This window comes from Microtus ochrogaster, chromosome 22 (assembly GCF_000317375.1).
Source record: "Microtus ochrogaster isolate Prairie Vole_2 chromosome 22, MicOch1.0, whole genome shotgun sequence".
Lineage (NCBI taxonomy): Eukaryota > Metazoa > Chordata > Mammalia > Rodentia > Cricetidae > Microtus > Microtus ochrogaster.
This window is the reverse complement of record NC_022023.1, coordinates 26,952,666-26,969,617: the sequence shown is the minus strand read 5'-3', so window position 1 is coordinate 26,969,617 and position 16,952 is coordinate 26,952,666. Positions and strand designations below refer to the sequence as shown.

The following is a 16,952-nucleotide window of genomic DNA, read 5'->3' as shown; positions in this document are numbered from 1 at the left end:
CCACTAGAACCAGGTACAATAGAGTTTGCTGTTGGGCGGTGGGGGAGATTTCTAGGAAGCTTGGGTCATTTTCCTTTGCAATAGTAAACTCCCTCTGCTCCCGTTCCCCTCCTGGCCCAGGTCACAGATGCAGTGACTGGCCCACCCTCCCTCCTGGCCAGCCAGTTCTCTGTCTTCTCTCTTATCACCCCCTCAGTGTTTTCCATCTTCAGCCAGAGAATGAGCTTGGCTCTCTGAAGATGTCTCATAGATTCTTGATCCTCCCAGTTCCACAGAACTCAACCCTTTAAAATTCAGTATTAAAACAAACAAACAAACCTCTTTTCAGGCTAAGGAATCTTCTTCAAACAATGTATAATCCTTTTGTTAGAATCATTCGGTGCACCTGAGTTACATTTAGTGACATCAGATACATATCACCAATTACTCTCTAAACGTTTAGAAAGCACGTATTAAAATTAAGCTTTGGACAGCCCATATAGAGGGCCTAGCACCATGGTCTTCATGGAAAGGAAGAAAGTGAAGGAGTCAGCATGGTCAGTACCTTGACAGACATAGGAACCTCAGGGGTTTGTGTCCAAATGACAGTGAGCCGAGGTGAAACCTGAGCCCCTGCGTTTCCAGCAGATGCCAAGTGAGGGGATGCTGTGATCCAGCCAAGGAGCAGCAGGTGCATCATCCTGAAGGCCACACCCCACTTACCCAGCTCAGCCTCTCTCCTCCCACTGATGCTGAGACTGGAATTCACAACAACAGTGAAGTTCTCTGATGAAGAACAGTGGAGGAGAACTCAGAGAGCATCTGCTCTTACTGCAAATGTCCCCACCAATGCTGCCCCGTTAACCTGTACAGCAACTTACGAAGTCTTTAGTGCTATTCATAGTTTTCATGCAGAGGAGGTCAATGGCTTTCCCAGGAGGCTCCATGTGGCCGCCTCAGTGACACCGCCCTCATCCTGCCCTTTCTTTTAGATCAGAGTTTGGGTGACAGGCAGGGAAAGGCTTCCAATGTGGCAAATCATACCTACCATTCTTTAAACCTGTTGGCCAGACAGGACAGGTTTAGAAGCAGAAGGATCTACTGGTCCAGGAAGATGTTCCCCAAAGGGAACAAGGTTGAAAGAGAGGAGACATTTTACTAGAGGCCTTGACCGGCAGCTGGGAGAGGCCAGCTTTAATATCTTGGGCCTCTCTAGCACTGGTATCTAATGCTATGGACCCTCAACCTCTAGGCTACTAGCTGAAGGTGTAAAGGACAGAAGACTCCATGAATCCAACTCCCCGGAACCCGTTTCCCAGAGGAAATGTGCCAAGGGGTCCAAGACACCTATTTCTATGTCCTGTGGAGAAGAGCAAAGTCAGGTAGATGCAGGGCAGGAAGCGCCTCTCCGGCAGAAATCCCTGGGCAGATGCGATGGTTGCAAGACCAATAAGCATCCATAGAGGAGCACAAACAAAGCGGGGAAACATCGCCGGCCATAATCCACAGAAAGCTTCCTTTTATTGCCCGATATCCTCTTCAGCTGTGACTTCAAATCACCGCCGTCACATCATGGCTGTGAGAGGACAGCCGCGCTGCGGCCTCCTGGCCATCCATCTCTTTAGGGGGATAAACACTGGAGAGGTTCACGGGGAAGTGTCGGTTATTACAAACATGATTTAACCGGCCTGCCGTGCTGGCCCTGGCACCTAGTGAGACAGGGTGTCAGGTGAGCATCGGGCCATCTGTGGAGAGGAGGAGAGGAGTTTGCAACCCTTTGAACATCACTCCACTGGATGGAGGTGCAAAACCCCGGGGCAGGAGGGACCTACATATGCAGCACAGCACACTTGCCCTCTGGTCATCAGAAGATGGATGGGTGGGCACCCACTGGATACCCTGTAAACCCCAGTGAATATCCCACAAGTTGAGAACTCAGTTCCCAATGCTGGCCCTACTTCTGAGGCTACTCCCAGGCCTCAGATTGCAAACCATTCTTGCTTCCAACTGGCTGTCGGAGTTTCCTCAGCCTCTCCTTGGTATGATTGCTTTGCTACAACCGCTTCTAGAATAGGGAGACACTTCCTTACTTTAGCCATTTATTATACAAGTCTTACAAAGGAAGTGGGTTGAAGTGGTATTACCCATAGCAACACTGGCAGGATCAGGAACTCAAGACCTTCCATTCCTGAGGAATTGGATGCAATACCCAACCATCAGGTGGATGGGTATATTCTTTGTCACCAAAATGGGTCTTGAACTCATGGTAATCCCCCTGCCTCAGCCTTCTCAGTCATGTATTTGTTCTTGTTTACCAACCTGAAAGCTCCAAATCATCTCCTTTGTCATTGCCATGGAGACTCCATTATGGAGGCCTGAGTTAATGTTAACATCATTGGCCATTGGTAACCGATTCGACCTTCAGTCTCTTTCCCCTCCTCTGAGGTAGGGGTGGTGGGGCCGGAAGTTACTGCCTCTCCGATCAATGGTCTCTTCACCTGCAACCAGTGCCCCACCATGGAGCTGCTGTAGAGCCCCAGCTACCAGTTATCTCATTAGCACTCAAAGAGACACTTATCACTATCGATTCTAGAGCGTTCTGGAGCTATGTGCCAGGATGAAGCCTAAATATATATATTTCTAATTATAAATCACATCACAGCAGGCCTTCTGGATCTGGCAGACACACCCCAGAGCCCTTGCTCAATCTGTTTATTGGCAAACCCATTTAAAACGCGTGCCTCAGACACAGTACAATCCCAGGAACCAAAGAAATCGTAGTCGGTGACATTTATTTACACGGCTGTGTGCCAGACACCGAAGGGTTATATACATTTGCTCGGCGCGTCTTCCAAGCAGTGTTATGTTGTAACAACCAATTACCAGGAGGAAGCGGGTGTCTTGCCCGGGGTTGCACAGCTGGGAAGCGGTGGAGCCAGATCCTGCATGGGCGGTATAAGCTCAGTTTGTGTCCATGATGCCTTGCTGGGCTGCCTGGCTAAGGGAAAGGTTTGTAGGCACTGATGGGGTGAGAAGGGAAAGCAGAAGCCACATGTAGCGGGCTGCCAGCTGCCAGGAGGGGCTCTTGTTTCAAGTTCATGGAAAACAGCAGAGTTTTAAGTAAGGAAGAATCCAGTGCAGATCGAGGACTGAAGTTCAGCCTTGTGGCCATTACCCTCAAAATGTAGACAGACCCTTTGGTTGCCACAGTGACAACCGCTCGATGCTCCAGTTTCTGAGGAGAGGGGTGTTTCTAATTCAGGTTTTAGGAAACGCTATGGAAAGAAGTCATCCTGATGTAGGAGAAGGCTGGAAGCTTTGGCCTCCTGCACCAGGATGGAAACCCCAGGACCTCCAACTGGCTTCAGGACAGCTTGGCCAGCTTGCATTAACTGGGAACCTCCAGTAACACAAAGCATGGTGCTTTGGTAACTTTCATTTCCTCCCTTGAAACGCATTTGAGGACAGATCATAATTTAATTAGACTTTCGGGACACACATGGAAATGAGCCTTATTATCTTTTTTACCAGCCTTGCACGGGGCAGCTGCATTCCAGATTGTGAACCAGGCACCTACTTCGACTCTGAGCTGATCCGATGTGCGGAGTGCCATCACACCTGCAGAACCTGTGTCGGTAAGCTGCCAAGGCTTTTGTCTCATTGGGCATTTGCATGCACGGTCACCAAGGTGAATAGGCCAGCTACCTTGAAATTCAGGAAGTTCTGTAACTCTGTGGATTTCTGCATTTATTACAGATGTAAACTCAAAGGCGAGGGGCTTAAAGTGGAGCTCAGGGGAGAGCATGTGCCTCCCATGTAGGATGTACCGGGGGGGAGGGGGGGGACAGACCATAAAAACACAAAGGTTCTCCCAGCCTCCTAGGGCTGGACAGGAAGAATGAGGAGTTGCTATTTAATGAATACAGACGTGTAAGTCAGAGGAAATGAAAACTGGCTGCCCACTGATGCGAATTCAGTAATGCCGCCCAACTTTACACTTTAAGATGGTTGAGATGATAAAGTTTATTAAGTACCTGATACCTACTAAGAGTTTTTTTTTATTATTATTAAAAACAAAAACAACAAAGAGTACAAAGACCCACTCTTAGCAAGCTGCCTGGGCTCCCCAGCCTTAAAAACAGCCGTGCCACGAATGTTTGTAGGCAAGAAATAAAGGCTGTGTAGCAGCTTGTGAGCTGGCTTGCCTCAAAACTCTACTCGTGCTGCAGAATTAAACTAAAATGCAGTACCATAAAGATTGAGAGGCTTCGGAAGGGGGTGGGGACAGATCTGGGCAGGGTGCGATAAGACAGAACTTCAGTCCTCTGTACCCATCTCCACTTGTTTGGAACATTTTATTCAGAGAGGAAAAGACTGCCATAAACAATTTTACAGGCATTATAGTTCCCCACTGAGATTATAGCCCAGATGTCTCCGGGCACAGTTTATGCAGAAGATAGCAGCGATTTCATTCATTTTATTGGGTTTCGTCTTGCAGTCATCCGCACGCATCGTGAGTTATGTGCGCAGATACGTTCCAGGTGAAGCGGTCTCCTCAATTCCCTTCCTGCCCCCAGCACTTCGCTGCCTTCTATGAAACTCACATGAAAAAGATGGAGTTTTTGCTACAGTGACAACAGAAGAATTAGGTCTCAGCTAAATCTCATTTGCCACAAAACCATTTATTAGAAGCGCCAGGAGGCAGGCGCTGTCATTCTCCTTATGTCCCGTGTGAGCCTCATGAAGGTATCAGTTGTGCTACCCAAGTGGACGTGCCAGAGATTGCAGCATCCACAAGCAACGGCTGTGGCTGACTCTAGCCTCCTGTGGGAGAGGTGCCCTCCTCCACCCCATCCCCAAACAGCCCCAGAAGGACCCAGGCTTAACCTTAGGGAGAATCCTTTCCACGGGCAGCTGGCAGCTTTTCCCCGCCCGGTTGTCCTGCTGCTTTTTATTTCCTGTGTTTAGTTCCGGTTTAACCCAGGTTGTTTAAGAAGCGTCTCCAGTGCCTCCTACTTAAATGTCAGAGTCACTTGAATCCATAGCATTCAGGCTTGTGGCCTATAACTCTTTTGACTTCGATAATGTAATTCTCTTTTATCTTTTTTTTTTTTTTTTTGGAGAACCCAGACTGTCTGGCAGCCAATGGCTGTATTGGGTCACTTGTAGGTTTTCTTATCTCAGTTCTGTATCTCCTCCATCGTCTGAAGAATTCAGTTCAACAGCAGGCAGTTGTAAAGCTCTCAGAGGAGAGGAATTCTCCGCATCTCCCCTTGCCCTCTGGGCTCTTTTTGTTTTTTTTTAAGATTTATTTATTTATTATGTATATAGTTCTGTCTGCATGTTTGCCCGCATGCCAGAAGAGGACATGATCTCATTACAGACGGTTATGAGTCACCATGTGGTTGTTGGGAATTGAACTCAGGACCTCTGAAAGAGAAGCCAATTCTCTTAACCTCTGAGCCATCTTTCCAGCCCATGGGCTCTTTTTAAACTCCCTAGAACACATGTAACCCACAGCAGCGACGGGGACCAGAGATTTCTTTCTCCACTCAGAGTCATCTGAAGCCCCTTGCTCCATGTCAGACGAGGTCTCCCTAGAAGCACGGTTGTCTGGTGACATCTTTGTTACAGCATGGTGGCCTAGCCTACAGTATTCTGAGTATACTGAGCTTTCTGAGAACAAGAGTCTTGACCATATCAGTTGTTGGTGCCCAGAGTCCTGGCATGAGGTTGTGATCCTTGGCTCAGGGTTGATGAGTCAACCTATAGGAGAGGGAAGTGCCACCCAGGATAAGTGGCAGCCAGCAGGCATGCCTACATGCTCGCTAGGGTTAGAAGCAGTGCCCTAGGCCCTTGGAATGGTTGATCCTGGCCTGTGCCTGAGAAGGCACAGTAAGCACTAATGAGTGAAAAGAATACCAGGGCTGGTCCAGAGAGGTTCCGAAGGAAAAGAGAGACTTTTCACCTTAGCGCTTCTCACAGCATGTTCTGGGCTTCTGAGCCAGGCTCTGTGTGTCTGTTTGTAACGGCCCTAGCACGATGGGTTAGCAGAAGCATGGCCCATTGAGCTGTTACCGCCGGTGCTGAGGGGGTTCCTAAAGCGCCTGGAGCCCGTAAAGACTGAATGGAATCCTTGAGGGGTTTTGAATATAACATTCATAACTAGTGGTTGTGGAAGTAGTTTCATAGACAGTGTGCTTATCAGCATTTTTTTTGTTGTAACAGACTACGTATAACATAAAATTTACCATCTTAACCATTTTAATACTTTTTACTTATTATTTTATTTTATTTGGGTTTTGTGAGGTTTTGGTTGTTTTTGGTTTTGGTTGGTTTTTTTTGTTGTTGTTGTTGTTGTTTTTTTGAGACAAAGTTTCTCTGTGTACTCCTGTTTGTCCTGGATCTCATTCTATAGACCAGGCTGGCCTCAACCTCAGAGATCTGCCTGCCTCTGCCTCCCAAGTGGTAGGATTAAAGGCATGCGCCACCACCAGTTTAAAAAAAAAAGTTAGTTGATATATCTACACTGATTTTTGAGACTCCATATTATAATTCAGTGCATGCATTCAATGGGTAACGACTAATAGGATCATTAGCATTTCCGAGTTCCCAGATACTGTCATTTGTATGTGTTGAGAACCCTCGAGCTCTTCTCCCTATCTGGAAACATGGCTGGGTGCTGGAGGCTACGGTTGCCCTATTCTTGCCATAAAATTGTTTCCATTACTGTTTTTCACTAGCAAAACATTGTAGCGAAATGCTTGACCAAAGCAACTTAGGGAAGGCTTGACTTTGGTTCTCAGTTTGAGAATGTCATCCGTCTTGGCGGGGAAGGCATAGGAGCATGAAAGGCTCTAGCCGTGGTAGCAGGAGTATGTCAGTTGGCCATGCTACATGCACAGCTAGGAAGGAGAATATTGGTGCTTAGCTGGCTGCCTCCTCCACTCCCCCCCTTTCTGTTCTGTCCAGCACCCCATCTCATGGGATGGTGCCACCAGCACTGGAAATGCCCTCAGGGATAAGTCAGAGGTGTTGCCGAGGTGATTCTAGATGCAATCGAGTTGTCGGTCAAGACATCACAAGCACATTAGACCAGCTTCTCCTCTGCAGTTCCTGTTATTCATACTCTCTCTATGCCTGCCATGCCCGCGTGGCCATTCTCAGATGGAGAGTTTAGTGGCATTAGGCACATTATTATATGACCAATACCACCATTCATCTTTGGGGGTTTTGTCATTTTTCCCAACTGAGCCTGCAACCAACAATTTTTTCTAGTTTTTTTTATTTTCTGGTGGTGGGGATTTAGCCTCGCAACTGGGCAGTGTTGGTACACACCGTGGATCCCAGCACTTGGGAGGCCGAGGCAGGAGGTTCTCTGTGTGTTTGAGGCCAGCCTGGTCTACAAGAGCTAGTTCGAAGACGGGCTCCAAAGGTATAGAGAAACCCTCTCTCGAAAAACAAATAAATAAATTTAGAAAACTGAAAAAAATGAAGACTCAGTAGGTTGTCCCTAAATTTATAATCCTCCTGCCTGCGCATCTTGAGTGCTGGGCCTGTAAGTATGCACCACCACATCCACTTCAGAGTAACCGTTCGGTTTAATAGACTCAGCATTATCTAGGGGTATTGCCTAGTGGTAATGAGCGCACCTTACGTATGTGAACCCCAATACCACCACCAAAAAAGTAACGAGCATTCAACTAGATACAAGCATCCATTTCCGTCAGAGGGACCTAGGCTGGAGGAAGGCCAGCAGGGCTAACAGTTGAGCAGAATGAGGCACAGGAGTAGGACAGTGTCGGGCACTAGTTGTCCCTGAGGCCCACAATAAAGTGACCCTTCCAGTTTGAGGGGCTGGGGGCTGGCCACACAACCACACCATAGGGAAAAAAAGAGACTTCCTATGGATATTCTTGTCCATTACAGAAGCCCAAAGATAGGAGGAGCCCTGGGGAATCACTGGTCGGCCTAGCCTAATTAGTGAGCTCCAGGCCAAAAAGAGGTCTTATCTCAAAAGAGGCAGGCAGTATTCCTGAAGATGACTTCCATGATTGCCACACGCACGCGTGCGCACACACACACGCGCACACACACACACACGCACACATGCACACACACGCCTTCATTCCCATGAAGAGAAGTAGGAACCATGTGGAAATAGTTTGCGTACCGTGCCCAGTTTAACCCAGTGAATCTCAGACACCATCACTTCAGTGTAATTGAAAAGTACGATTAAAGTCCAGCGTGTTTGGGTTTTGCCCGCCCAGTACAACTCAGTTCGGGCACCGCGCCTGTTGAGTAGCTGCTGCCCTGATTCTAGCTGAAAACTGACGGGAAAGGAAATACATAGAATCAGTCAGTCATGATGGCCCAGGTAGTGCTCCCCACTGGGCTCAGCTTAGGCCTCTGATGTCCCCATCTGTGAAGTAGGGAGGGTGATCTGTTTCCAGTCACATGGAGGGCTCTCACTGAGCTCCTGGAAAGTTTCAGCTGTGTGGGTGGGCTGGGGACCTCTGAAGATTCCCACAGATGTTCTAGAACACCACACATGTCCTTGACGTCTGCTTCTTTCCCACACCTGTCAGGGCCCAGCAGAGAAGAATGTATCCACTGTGCAAAAAGCTTCCACTTCCAAGACTGGAAATGTGTGCCAGCATGCAGTGAGGGCTTCTACCCAGAGGAGATGCCTGGCTTGCCCCACAAAGTGTGCCGAAGGTATGGTCTTCCGAGCTGTGGCCCGGGCTGGTGGGGAGTAGTGGTCATCTGGGCATTGCAGAAGGAGCAGCTGGATGGCCAGGTGTGGTGTTGCTTTTCCTGGAGCCTAAGGGACTGACATGCTTTGTCACCCGCAGCTGTAGGTGCAGAGGGCAAACAGAAAACCATTTACTGAGGAAGGGATGCCTACAGTTAGTGATTGCCAAAGTCGCAAGCCAGCTGGCAGCCTTCAAGCCCCTCTTAATGCCTAATTATTTGTGAAGCACTTACCATATGCAGCACCGGGTAGCTGTGGGCTAGGACAGGAAACAGGATTAACTAGGTGCTGCCACACAGCCCTCCCCAGCAGCAGATGGTACAGGGCAGTCCTGCTCAAGCCATGGTGCAGGGTGCTTTCACCCTGTAGGTGATCAAGGCAACCCCATGTGTGGGAGTTAACACTTTTTCTAAGTCATATAGTTTAGACAAAAATAAAACAACCCGGTCATGTCCTCATGGCAAAGCCAGTCCTGGCTGAGACACATGTGTTTAAACTTTCTTACTGTCTTTCCATTCCTCCATGAGTGCATGCACTTGGCGAGGTAGACTTAGCATGTCCCCTGTACTAAGGCCAGGCAGGGAATAGGTTACCAAAAGCCAGCCACAGCATTGGGGATAGCCACTGCTCCCATTGTTAGGAGTTACCAACTTGTAGTTGTGTTAGGTATGTTTTCAAGGTCAAACAGAGATGTTTTTTTAGATAGACAGGTGGTCTTCAAACACTTCAGAGATCTACAGAACTTGGCACTTAAGATGCTTTAATAACATAAGGTGTTTTATGACAGTGAGACATGTCTGCTCCTGGCAATACTGTGCGAGTGCTCCCTTGTACTGTGGGACACAGGCTGTTCAAGGAGCAGATGTGTGCTTTAGTCTGCACTTAGCTGACTGGGAATGATGCCAGGTGAGGACATCAGAAACAGGCCAGGAACTGGAAAAGCAGAATATGGTTTGAGAGCAACGGGGAGACATTGAAGGTGATGGTGCCGATGCAATGGAGGGGTGGTCTTGGAGGAAGTGGAAGTAGGGGACTTCTGTCTGCAAAAGGCTCAAAGCAAAGCCACTCTGGGACACTTGTGTCAGGACAGGTGTGAGAGCCCATGCCCAGTTCCCAGTGCCACTGGCAAAGCTCACAGTGAGAGCCCATGCCCAGTTCCCAGTCCCACTGGCAAAGCTCACAGTGAGAGCCCATGCCCAGTTCCCAGTCCCACTGGCAAAGCTCACAGTGAGAGCCCATGCCCAGTTCCCAGTCCCAGTAGCAAAGCTCACAAGTGAGGTCTCCCTCCTGGGCTCTTTTGAGAATGACACTGGGTTGTCACCTGAGCTCGAATGCATCTACTGATGCTGAGAAAGAGGGGTCAGTGGGGCGGGGGATCTTACATGTGTGCGAGGGCCCGCACCCTGCTGGGTTGGTTTGAAACATGGATCTTAAGCGCCTCTTCCTGCCACGCCAAGTCCTGTGTGCAGGGCCGTGGACACAGCTGTCTGTAGTAAACCTTTTATTTCACAAGCCAGCTGGTTTACTGATAATTAAAGCAAGGACAGCAGCACAGGGACAGCTTGGAACTTAATGATGATAATCACTTTCATTTGTCAAGTGCCCCAGACTCCCAGGAATGCCGACTGTGGCATCCAGAAGCCATGGTGTTCAGCTGCTAGGAGACAGAAGGGAGGCCAGCCCACAAATGTTGCTTGGACAGAAGTTCCTGGGTGCTAGTTTCTGTCTGAGGGGACACTAACAATCCCAGAGGGAGGTTCAGCCTCAGATTGGAGCTGATCTACCAGATCCTGGAGAAACACCCCCAGGAGCCTTGCACGGACCCCCCAAGTGATAAAGCACCAGAATGTCACATGATTCTGTGCCACAGAGCCTCTGGCCCTGAGGAGCCTCTTAAGTGTGAACCTTTCCTTAAAGGCAATACACATGGTTCTGGATGCTTCTCTCAGCTCAGGCAGCTGCAGATGCCAGCGAGCCACAGGTATCCTCCAGGCCCCAGAATGCTACCTGGTACCAAGCTTCCCCTGCAGAAGAGCCAGGGAAGCCACAAGGAAGACCTAACTGTCCAAGGGATAGATAGATGTGGAAGCCAGAATGACACAGGCCTGCTTGTCTGCTAACTTGAATACAAAGAAGACAGGTGGATGCTGAAGCTGAAGGCAGTTTGTGACAGTGTCTCAGGAGAACCATGAGCCACACTCAAGACCCAGCAAGGGGATCTCTGGCTCCCAAGCAAGGACCTCTTGAAAGAAAACGAGAGCAACTCTGAAGGATTCGCTCCAGGGGTAGACTCAATTTCCCTAGCCCCTGACATTCTCCCCATTCCCCCGTGGTTACAGAAGTCCTCAGGATGTGCTTCCTGCCTAATTTGTACCCAGACTGAAACTTGATGGGGGCTCTTGAAGCAGGTGGCACATGTCCCATTCTTTCCTGATATGGGGTGCCTCCTGCTGTGGTACAGAGAGGTCTGTAGTGAGCCCAGCTCCCCCTCCAGAATTCGGCAGAATAAAGTTGCCGTGGTGTTTTAGAGGTGAAGTAGGTACTACAGAAGAGCCATAGGTATCCTGAAAGCCTGCCTTCCATAGAGACAACTGCCAGTACAGTCAGGAGCTGGAAACAGGAGGCATTGGGGGAGTAGGGTATGGGAGGTATCAACTCTTTCTCAGGAAGCATGCTCAGTTCTCCAAATGAGCACTCCGGATGGCCAGCACCACTTCAGGGCCTCCAGAGACCTGTGCAAATACCCCAGCTGAGCCTGCCTGGGCTTCTGGCTGCAGAACCCAGCTTGCTCGGATGTGATGTTTCGCTGGCAGTTTGCGCTGCAGAAATAGAAAGCAGAAGCACCTGCCATCCCGCTGAGCTCAGTGAGCAGTTTGTGAAGAGCCGAGCTGTGTCTGGCTTGGGTTCTCACTGCAGGCTACTCCCTCCTGTAGTTGTTCATGGTTGAAACAACGTTCAGCCAGTATCTGGGAGTCCCTGGGCCCTAGCCTCCCAGACAACCAACATCCTTTGAAATGACTATCCGGGCATGCATGTGCATGAAAGGTGCCTGGAAGATCAAGGGACCTGTGTCCTCAGAACCCTGTGGGTACTATTGGGAGACAGTGTAGCTAGAACCAGACGCCAGGGACTTCCCAAAATTGCACAGAAGTAGAGAGTTCCTGTAGGCAGGTAGCAGCGCCTGAAAGTGGCTCCCTGGGCAACTTACACACTGATCTGAAACAAGGACTCTGGCTAGTCTAGTGTTCTCCATTGCATACGGAATAAACACCCACCTTATCCAGGCTGAGGAGATATTGCTCTAGGGCTTGTAGCTCCTACAAAACCCCATCAGGGGCATTTCATCACTGAAGGCCTCCTATAGGTGACAGCAGTCATCTGTCTTAAACATGGGACCTCCTAGGGCAGGCCAAATCATGGCTGAGCTAGGCTTCTTCCCCTCCCCCAGGCCTGTTCCACACTTAAATGGCAGTAGCAAAAGAAGTGGGAAGCAGATAGGAGCCACTATGGAGCCCTGGTCTCCTGAGGCTGGGCATAGCAGAGACAGGTTGGGTGCACACACAGCCCTGGGTGGGTATCATGCAGTCAGTTATGCTAAGTTGCTTCTGTCGAGAGCCATACCATATGTAATTCAGGCTTGCGCCACAGGGCTGCCTCTCAGAGCTTCTTAGCTTTACCAGTGTAGCAAAGAACACCCACAGATCAGGTAGCCACGTTCCCATGAGACTACTGAGTGTGACCTGAGGTCATAGCAGTCTGTAGTTGCTGGGGCCAGGCTGGGCCAGGATCTTCTATGGAAGGCACATGTGAAGAGTGGATTAGTGTCCACTATGATGTCCAGGCGTGCCACAGGGAGTCTCAAAGAACAAGGCCTGGCCTCCTCTCCTGGGAATGCTCCTAACAGCTGACTATGACTGCTTTCGCCTTCCCCTGGTAACAGGGAGGCTGAACAAGAATGATGTACGCTTGGTGCATGTTGGGAATGCCCACTCCACGGAGACCAAAGCTGAGGGCTTGGGAGTATATGCTGGGGGGGGTTCTGGAATAGGAACCCCATGTAGTAGGGTCTTTTCCTCGGACCTCAGGAGGAGCTGATGTCTTCCCACAGATGTGACGAGAACTGCTTGAGCTGCGAGGGCTCCAGCAGGAACTGCAGCAGATGTAAGGCTGGCTTCACGCAGCTGGGGACCTCCTGCATCACCAACCACACATGCAGCAACGGTGAGCACCAACAGGGTGACCCTCACAGCTGCCCATGAAGCAGTAAAAGGGGATGAGGAAGAACAGGCATGGCCGCCCAGAGTAGGGGTGCTATCTATGACTTGTTTGACCATCTAGTTGACTACATAACTTAAAAGAAGTTTTGTTTGTGTACCGTTCCCACCCTTCTGACATAGGCAGGCGATAGGAGCTTCCCCCTAGGAAAGGCCTGAAAAACCCCATCCTCGGGACTAGAAGAACTGAGTTGAGCCCCGCGCTCAGCAAAAGGAACCCAGCTGTGCTATGGGAGGGCCTTGGCTCTACAGACAGATGGTAGGGGGTAAGAGAACAAATTATGAAACTAGAAACGTAGAAGAAATCCTTAAGGCAGGAGGAGGGTCCGCAGAGGCCTCATACAGGAGCAGGTTACTGTGTCTTCTACTGAGAGAGCAGCAGGGAGGGGCTACATTGAGCCAGCGCTGTATATGATATCCTGATATGCAGGAGAAGGGGTCGACCCACTCCATGTGTTCAAGGGTGGACAGGTGATTCCCAGTTAAAATGCTGGCCTGGCCCTGCCATGGCAGAGTGCCCATACAGCCCTCTGCAGGTGTCCTGACTGCCAGGTGACCGACCTGCTTGCCTTGTTTACTTTTTAAATTTGCAAAACCCTGTCCTTTCAAAGACCAGGGGGGGCTTCCTGTTTAGGAAGTCCCTGCTCGGGTTATGTACCCAGCCCCAGAGAATGAGGCTGCCATAGCACAGTTTGCTCCCTTGTGACAATGCAGAGGCCGAGGACTAGCCTCCTCTGCTCTCCCCACTTTGCCATCCCTGAGTCCTGCCTGCCTGTCTTCTCCCCTAGACTACATTCCTGAAGCCTGCTTTCCTTCCTGCTCTAGCCCTGCACCTCTGTCTGCACCAGCCCTCCCTTCTTCCTAAGCAGCCACCAGCAGTGTCCTGGAAGAGGCTCACATGCACACCAAGGACCCTCTAGCACACCCCCATAGCCCCTTCAGGAACCCCCTCCCCCTTGTCACTTAAACTTAGCGGATGTTCCGTACCCTGGTGCCACCTGGGCCTCAATGGACTTTTGTGTTGAAATGACTCATAAGAGTCTGTATGCCCTGCCTGGTGCGCCATCGGTGCCTGGCAAGTAAAGAACAGTGGAATCTTAACAGTATCCGAAGTCTGATGCCTCCTTTTCCTTTCCTGTTGCCAGCTGATGAGACCTTCTGTGAGATGGTGAAGTCCAACCGGCTCTGCGAACGGAAACTCTTTATCCAGTTCTGCTGCCGCACCTGCCTCCTGGCTGGGTAGGGGTACCAGCTGCCCGCAAAGGGCAGGGTCCTCCTGTCTGCCCATTTGCCTATCCACCTTCCTCCAGATGGTCAGCCATAGCCTGTTCCTGGGGTGGCCCTGCATCTGGCAGCTGGATCTTTCCCAGAGCTGGGGCCTACGGCAGCAGCTCAGCACCTGAACCAGGTGGAGGTGGCCCTTAAAGGATCTGTGGCTAAAATTGCAACACCCCCTCAAACTCTGCTTGCTGGCTGCAGCCTAAAGTTGAACTCAAAGTGGGAACAAAATGAATTATAAGACTTAGAGCTGCAGCTCCGGAGTGGCTTCTGGGACCCTAGTTTACTGAAATTTCAAGACCAAAGCAGAAAAAGAGAGATGCCTGGTACCACATCAAGTCCTCCTCCCACAGTTTGTGTGACCGTGGCAAATCTCACCAAGCTGGCTGGCAGGACCCTCGGCTGTCCTCCCCTATGATAAAGGGCCTAGCCTCCTACCCATGTGTCACTGGCCACCAAACAGCCTGAGGGACAGTTTGGTCAGACTGTAAATACGATAGGTTTCAGGGCATAAGATGTATGACCACTGGGGACAGAATCTCTGGCGATGTAGTCAGCTCCTTCCAGAACTGCAGCCACCGCCTTGAAGGTCCAGCACCAAACCGAAACAGATCATTCTCTCTTCAGCATTCTCCTGAGTGAGCCAAGCTGTCCTCACGACTGTTCTTCCTGTGTCCCTGGGGCCTCCTGGGCCTGAGCCACCAGCCATCTACAGATGCAGAGCCTATGGAAGAGGGTCCAAGGAGGGTATTCAGGGCTAACCAAAAGGCACCTGATGGCCAAGCAATTCCTCCTTAAACGTGCAAAGCCAGCCCCTGAGTCACTAATCGCCAGTCCTCCACATTACCCAACCGCTTTTAAGTGCATTTGGCCTCTGCTCTCAGGACTCTGTTCGCGGGTGGATGCTGCTCTGGTCCAGTATAGTATGAGCCTACATGATGTAGCTGGATTGATTTCTGACGAGCCTACGTAGGCATTTTATAAGCTACGTGTTCTAATTTTTACCGATGTTAATTATTTTGACAAATATTTCATATATTTTCATTGAAATGCACAGATCTCCTTGATCCGTTCCCTTCAATATGGGAGTAACATTTGCCTTAAATTTCTTCCAACCTTGTCTCTCTCCATATTGTCCTGTGCCCCTCTCTCTGACTACAATGTGTTTTGCCACCTGTGAGTGGCAAGGACCCAGCTGTCGTCTGTTGAATCCACGACTTTGATGAAGAAATCAGTGAAGCAAATCTAATGTTAACCCTGAGTTAATAAAAGAGTTAACATCCCATTGCAATGGAGCCTGTATTTCTTTCCACGGTAAAACTTGGAGCCTTGGTTCTGGCCAGCAGATGAAATGGAGATCACTTTTTGGTTTGTTGATCTGTTTGATATCTTAGCAACAGGAAATATAATTTAAAAAAAATGTTTGAAAGGTCATAAGGATATCGAAGCCCACCTGTAGTTTGACTTCACCCACTTGTTTGCTAAGACAAGCTACCCCACTCCTGGTAACAATTTCTGTTTTGGTTAGGGTAATTAGTGCTGTGATGAAACACCATGACCAAGAGCAACTTGGGGAGCCAACAGGCTAATTTTGCTTACACGTTCATATCACTGTTCATCATCCAAGGAAGTCAGGACAGGAACTCAAATGGCTTGGATCTGCAGGCAGGATCCGATTCAGGGGCCATGGAGAACTGCTGTTTATTGGCTTGCTCCTTGTGGCTTGTTCAGCTTCCTTTGCGAGGTGGTTTTTTTAAAGATAGGGTTTCTCTTTTAAAAAGACAGTTAGCTGTTCTGGAACTCATCCTGTAGCCCAAGCTGGCCTCAGACTGACAGAGATCTGCCTGCCTCTGTCTCCTGTGGGCTAGGATTAAAGACATGTGGCACCATGGCTTAATCTGCTTTATAAATAAATGAATGAATGAATGAATGAATGAATGAATAAATAAATAAATGAATAAATATTTAAAAAAAAAAAAAAGATTGGGACAGCCTTCCAATTGTTAAGTGACATACTTTTGCAAATGGATTTCCCAGAAGACTCTGGTTTACATAATGTAAAAGTAAGCTAACTTTGGAGAGGATGTGGAGTAACGGGAACTGATATAGATATGAATAATATGCATTAGTATGAATCTTGCTTTACTGATACAAATTTAAGGTCAATTTTGTTATACTCTGTGTGTGTGTGTGTGTGTGTGTGTGTGTGTGTGTGTGTGTGTATTTCTGCTCTTATTAGGGTATTGTGTTTGTTCAGTTCTTTTAAAATTGTAATGTATAATTAAGAAATATAAATTAACAGATACTCATCTATAATAGTCAAGCTTTTAGTCATGTTAGTTGGATATATATATCCTTCTGAGTCTATTTTGATAGAGTTAAAGAATTTATAATTATAGTTTTCCTTAGTTATGATAAAAGATAAAGTAGATATAAACATTGTACTTAGGTAATATTATATCCTTCTGGAGTCTTTGATGGAGTTGAAAAAATTATAGTTATAGCCTTCCTTAGTTGTGATAAAAGTAGATATAAACATTGTAACTGTAATTCTTGTTTGATACCTGTTTTGTTATATGTAATTTTTCTTTTTTTTTGTTTTTTGTTTTTTGTTTTTCGAGACAGGGTTTCTCTGTGGCTTTGGAGCCTGTCCTGGAACTAGCTCT

The 16,952-nt window shown here is 48.7% G+C and overlaps 1 protein-coding gene across 1 annotated transcript in view; it reads left to right on the top strand.

The window, feature by feature from the left end:
- The window catches only part of Pcsk6 (proprotein convertase subtilisin/kexin type 6), a 168,942-nt gene extending 153,375 nt beyond the window's left edge, over positions 1-15,567 (top strand). The window contains exons 20-23 of the mRNA XM_013350233.2: positions 3,511-3,614; positions 8,568-8,697; positions 12,843-12,955; positions 14,154-15,567. Coding sequence (XP_013205687.2) covers positions 3,511-3,614; positions 8,568-8,697; positions 12,843-12,955; positions 14,154-14,251 — 445 coding nt within the window. The 3' untranslated portion in view covers positions 14,252-15,567. The remainder of the gene's footprint in view (positions 1-3,510; positions 3,615-8,567; positions 8,698-12,842; positions 12,956-14,153) is intronic.
- The last annotated feature ends 1,385 nt before the right edge of the window (positions 15,568-16,952 follow it).